Raw genomic sequence first — 5,840 nt, 5'->3', positions numbered from 1 at the left:
GCTTCCTTCTCACTCACATTTTAACAGCTGCATGTGTTCCTTAAAGTAACCGGATTCTTCTGGGGTTCAGATTAAAAAAAAAAAAAAAAAAAAAAAAAAAAAAGAACCAAATTGTTAAAAACAGACGAAAATCAGTCCTGCCCATGCCTACCACTAAATTGTAAGCTTCTAACTGGACTTTTGTCCTTTTTGATAATTACTTGCTTATTACTTACTCTAAAATAGTCTTTTGTGCATTTTCCCTTAGGATTTGACGGCCTGATGTGTTCCAAATAGTGACTAGACTTTTGCTCTAGTTGCGAACAATATTTGACAGTTTACAGTGTGTGCCTCAGGTTTGAGCAACAATGCATTAGCTCATTTCTTTGACCCTAAGTTTAAAGATCACTTACTACTAAGATTTGGAAGCGAGAGTCTTACTATTTTAAGGTTGAAAAGATGTACTTTAGTAGAAGATCAAGCCCAAGAGTTGCAACATTTTCCAGCAGCATACATACCTCAAGAACAACAAAACCTTTCCCCAGCTGAGGCACTCCTTCAAGGGATGATGAGCCACAACAGCCAGGAATTACCTTACTTTTGCACGTCTAAAACATTACATTTGAAACTGAAAGCTTTCTACCAAAAAATATTGACATTTTAAATTGGTGGAAGATTTATTCTCTTTAAGCAGGAATAGCCAGAAAAATTTTGTGTATTCCAGCATCATCAACGTCATCTGAGAACGTCAAAATGAGACACAATTGAAAAACTTGTTTACATTAAACAAAACATTTCAAAAGCTGTTATTAAGAAGTGGTCAGTTAAAGAAGACAAGCAGAACAATGATGAAGACTTTGATTTGTACTTTCATTAAAATTTTCTGGTTGAAATAAAAACACCATTTGAAAATACTTTTTCTGATTCTTTAATAAATTGGGGCTCAAATCATTTTTTTTCTCTCATTAAAATCGTATATTGATGTATGGCACTGATATTTTGCCGATTAAGTGGAGCATTTGTAAAGGCAATGGGTTTAAATGCTGTAAATAGCAAGTTCTTTTAATTGTTTGTTTTAAGTATTGGTTATAATTCTTCAAAAAAGAAATAGTCAAACGAGTTTTATAGTACTATATGAACTTTTTAAAGTTCATTGTTTGTATATCTCACAAGTGTTGGAGACTTGAGTTTGAACTATATTTATTTTTATTAATAAAATATTAAAAAAAAAAAAAACCAGTGTAATTTTAATCAAGTCTTGATGCATGTTTTATATCTGGGGAAATAAAAACCAATTTAAAAATGTTAATTTTTTTGAAAAATTTCAAAAGGGTGGAGTGTAAAAATATGAACAATCATTTAAGATAGTATACTTTGTCCTGTAGGCGGGCTAACCAAAAGAGGTGTTTGGTTCTTTTGATAATGGCAATAATTTAAGTTTACACTACCAAACATTTTCAAAAGATACCGTCCAATACCGAACTTTTGAAAGTGTTGATAATAAGAAAACTTACTTTCAATTTCAATATCATAATTACGGTAGTGGCTGGTTATTTAATACCGACCAGAATTTAATACCGATTTTTCTCACTACCGCAATCCCTTAGTTTAAACGAATTTGACAACATTTTTGACAATATAGTTTATTATTTCAACTATAAATATTCAACTTTTTATTATTTTTAGTTATATTAAGTATATTAAATTAAATACTTTAGTTATATTAAGTATATTAGATTAAATACTTTAGTTACCGTTATTGAACATATCGCGTAAAGAATTTTTTCCAATAAAAAGGAGTCAATATATTCGAAGAAAAAAGAAAATGAGAAGAGTTACTTTTTTTAGATAAATAAACATAGCTTTTTCTTGAAAACGATATAAAAAGTTTTATTTACCAAAACGTGAACAAAACAAAAATATATATGAAAATTTATGAAAGTAAAAAGATATACTGAAAAAAGAATAAAATATTTTGTTGAATAGTGCAATATTGCCAAAGGAGGGAACTGTGAACATCTATGTTTAAACTTTCAAACGATTTTTAATGTTTCTGAACATGTTTACAGTTATATGTTGATGTCCTTATTCACTTTCCCTGAAATTGAACCTGGAGTTTTTATAAATAAATTTGAATCAAGTTATAATGATTCTGATGACAAAGTTTTGATCCTTAAACTTCAAAAAACTTGATATAATTGTAAGTACTGATGATTGATGGTGCACTTATATACAACAATAAAAAGACTTCGATTCGGCCGATATTAATTACAGTTAACAGAAAAGGGAAAAAAATGTAACTTTTTTAATTTGGTATGGTAAAAGTAAACAGGTTAAGATGAGTAACAGTTGATTTTATTATTGAAATAAAAGAGTTGCTAATATAAGTATAGAAATCTGCGGGTAACTATTACAAATCTGCGGGTAACTATACAAATCTGCGGGTAACTATTAATGCTTTTCCTTTGTGATGCGCTTGCAAGAGTATTTGTTAAATGCATTATAAGACATAGTGACTACCATAGCTGTAAAAGATGGATGGTAAACGGCGCACTATGAATCCAAATCATAAAAATGTGGCCAAAAGTCGCTTTTCAAAAGTATCCCAATATATTTATATTTTTTACAATTCAGAAAGTATGTATACCCAATTGCTGAAAAAAATATTTTGCAGAATTTTCAATACGCCCTTTATAAGTTTTAGGAGTGATCTAACGCGCTTAAAAAATAAAATAAAAATTCCCAGAATAATTCACGAATTTTTGTATTTTTTTTTAAATAAGAGAATTTTTATATTGTTATACAACATTTGTCAACCTTTTTTAAATTTCATTTTCTTATATTATTGTTAATATTGTTTTAATCAAAAAAGAAGTAGTAACTCAATTATTTAGCTTTCGATTTTGGGTTTTTGAAAAAAGGAGTGAAATTTTTAAAATATGTGTTTTCACGGTCACAAAAGTGATAAAGCTTAAAATGTCCACTTTTCACCCCTCCTAAATTTTTACCACATTATTATGAATGTATTGGGTATAAAACAAATAATTTTTTAGCTGCTCGAATTTGCTCCATATTAGTTTTATATCAATTGTTTCAGAAAAGACATTAGAATAGGCCCGGGGGGGGGGGTTGAGAACAACAAATGCAAGACCTCATTTCAGCATTTTTATAACTTGAGATCTTTTAAAGTTTATATATATATATATATATATATATATATATATATATATATATATATATATATATATATGTATAAACCAATATTTGTAACATTTAGTAATATAGTACAAATTATTATTTAAAAAATATTTATTGTTCATCAAGCAAAAGGTTTAAAACTTCAGAATCTAAGTTAACAGGACCAATAGATTTAGTTATTTTGAAGATGAATGATGATACTATTGGATCACTACGTAACAGCAGATAATGATATTGGTTTTCCATTGCATTTTTTCTCGAAATTTTACATGTATGGTTTAGTCTTGTATTTCGAATGTATTTATTTTGTGCTTCCTGTGCCTCTTCTGAATATATACCTACTGGGAGTTCAAAGCAATCAGAAATTTGATAACCATGCTCTAATAGCTTGTGTACTGTAGGTGGCATTATGTACCAGTTATATTTTTCAATTATTATTTCAGAAGTAGTTAAACAATATTTTTTGAAGGCCTCCAAATCAAGGTGGTATCCACTGCACACAGCTTTCATTATATTTCTCAATCTAACAATTATTTTAACATCAACTCCTGTAATGTCTGCAAAAGTATCTGCATTGTCAAATGCTCTTCTGGCTGTGTTACCTGTGTTTGAGGAACCATAGCCATGCTTTGGCATATCGACAACAAGGCTGAGCTCGCTTCTAAACCGCTTCTGAATTTCATTTTTTTGCTCAATAACAGAAAGCTTATGTTCTTTTGATCTTACCTGATATTTTTTAATTTTCATTTTATATCCTAAGTGTAGCACATACTCAAAAAGTCTAATCCAACAATGTAAAGTAGATAGTCCCATAGTAAGAGATTTTTTATTTGGAGTAAACATTCTGACTTTTACTAGATTGTTCATCTCACTCGGTTTTGCAAAACAAACATTGCACGATTGTGATGAATTCAAAAACATGATAGCATTTACTGACTTGCCATCCAACATAGTCAAGTCAACAACAATTTTAATTTTTACGGAACAGTGCTTTTTATTATTGAGAAGATCTAGATCTAAAATATAGTCTTGCAGATTTTCGATTTGTTTTCTAAGATTTATTTCTTCTGCTGCAATGAGTTCATTTGTTTCCTTTAGGTATTGTAGTTCAAGAGATCTACAAAAATGAGGGCTGGATGGTTTAGGATTATTCCAGATGTTTAAACCCCCAATTTTTAATTTCAAAGGAACTATTGCAGTTTGAAATACTGACTGTTCATTCTGCGCTCCAGTAGTAAGATCAGTATCATCAAACCTTTGATTATAAATACTTTGTGAAGATGCACCATCCATGCCACATTTCAAATTAAATACTCCATGTGTAACTGTTTGATCTAAACTTTAAAGCTGCTCAGAATTAAGTTTCAAAATTCGAAGCAAGGTATGGTTAACCATGTTCTGCAAACTACACTTTGCAGACGTTTCTGTAATATGCAAACCCTCTGGATAACAATCTGCTTTTGATTTTAGAATTGCTTTTAATGGGGGATAAATGTCAGCATTTTGCATCAGAGATGAGTTTCGAATAATCTGGTATTGTAAATCACTCAAATCACATTGAATTTTAAGTGATAAAGCTTGATCTGCAGACATCATAGTTGGCTGATAGTTATCAGATTGGTAAGTTTGGCCTGATAGATCTTTAGAAAACATTTTAATATTCTCTCCCAAATCAGATTTTCCAGGGCTTGATTTTGCACGTACAACAGCAGCTTCTGCTAATTCTTCAGTTGTATGAGTTTTAGCCAAACTAAAATAAATGTAAATAACATCATTATTTGATAAACTATTTCCATTATGATAATGTAAAAAAATAGAACAGGATTGAGTATTTTTATTGTGGCATCATCACTAGGAAGATTACTATTTAAGGTTTAAGAGCTCCTCTAACCTCTTATTTTATATAAGAGTTTTCCTGCTCCACCACAACTGCTCCAGACACAAGGTTTCTCACCTGCCCTGTTTTATATATATATATATATATATTTTTTTTTTTCATATTTTATATATATATATATATATATATATATATATATATATATATATATATATATATATATATATATATATATATATATATATATATATATATATATATATATATATATATTAAAACTCATGTTTTTAATCAGTGGCTTTTAAAAACAAAAATAATAATTCTAAATTAGAAACTACCTTGAAACTTTCCTCCTTTTTGTTCTTAATGAACACTCTATCCATTCTTTTTCTGGTCGTCCAATTTTCGAAGTTGAATTAAGTTTAGTATTTTGATTTTGAAACAACTCACCCTCTAACCAGGGCATTTCTTGTTTATTTAATCTTTTAAAATTACGATTATGCTTTGCATATTTAACTCTAAATTTATAAATAAAAAGTCTAATTTTCTCTGAGAGTTCTACATCAGACAGTTCTTCATTGGTTAGCAATTTATTTCTTGCTTCAGTTTCTAAAACGGCTTGCAAATTCGCATGATTAATACCAACTTCTTGAATTATGTTTATAAGTTCTAATCTTTTCATATTTAATCAACAACAAAGAAAAAACACCTTTATAATCTTCTAAATGCACTCTTTGCTATAAAATATTTTATGAAAACAAAGCTATAAACTTTACAGAAAGCGACTCTATGTTGAGTTTAAATACAGGTAACATCTGTTTAAAGT

The 5,840-nt window shown here is 28.9% G+C and overlaps 1 protein-coding gene across 1 annotated transcript in view; it reads right to left on the bottom strand.

Annotated features, from left to right (window-relative positions):
- Positions 1 to 3,292: 3,292 nt before the first annotated feature.
- The window catches only part of LOC136084424 (uncharacterized), a 2,577-nt gene continuing 29 nt past the window's right edge, over positions 3,293 to 5,840 (bottom strand). Inside the window, exons 1-2 of the mRNA XM_065804416.1 lie at positions 5,353 to 5,840; positions 3,293 to 4,927 (exon numbers count right to left, since the gene is read on the bottom strand). The exon at positions 5,353 to 5,840 is cut by the window's right edge and continues 29 nt beyond it. Of these exons, the coding sequence (XP_065660488.1) occupies positions 4,519 to 4,927; positions 5,353 to 5,696 (753 nt within the window). The 5' untranslated portion in view covers positions 5,697 to 5,840 and the 3' untranslated portion in view covers positions 3,293 to 4,518. The remainder of the gene's footprint in view (positions 4,928 to 5,352) is intronic.

This window comes from Hydra vulgaris, chromosome 08 (genome assembly GCF_038396675.1).
Source record: "Hydra vulgaris chromosome 08, alternate assembly HydraT2T_AEP".
In the NCBI taxonomy this organism is placed as follows: Eukaryota; Metazoa; Cnidaria; class Hydrozoa; order Anthoathecata; family Hydridae; genus Hydra; species Hydra vulgaris.
This window is presented reverse-complemented; position numbering and strand designations above follow the sequence as displayed.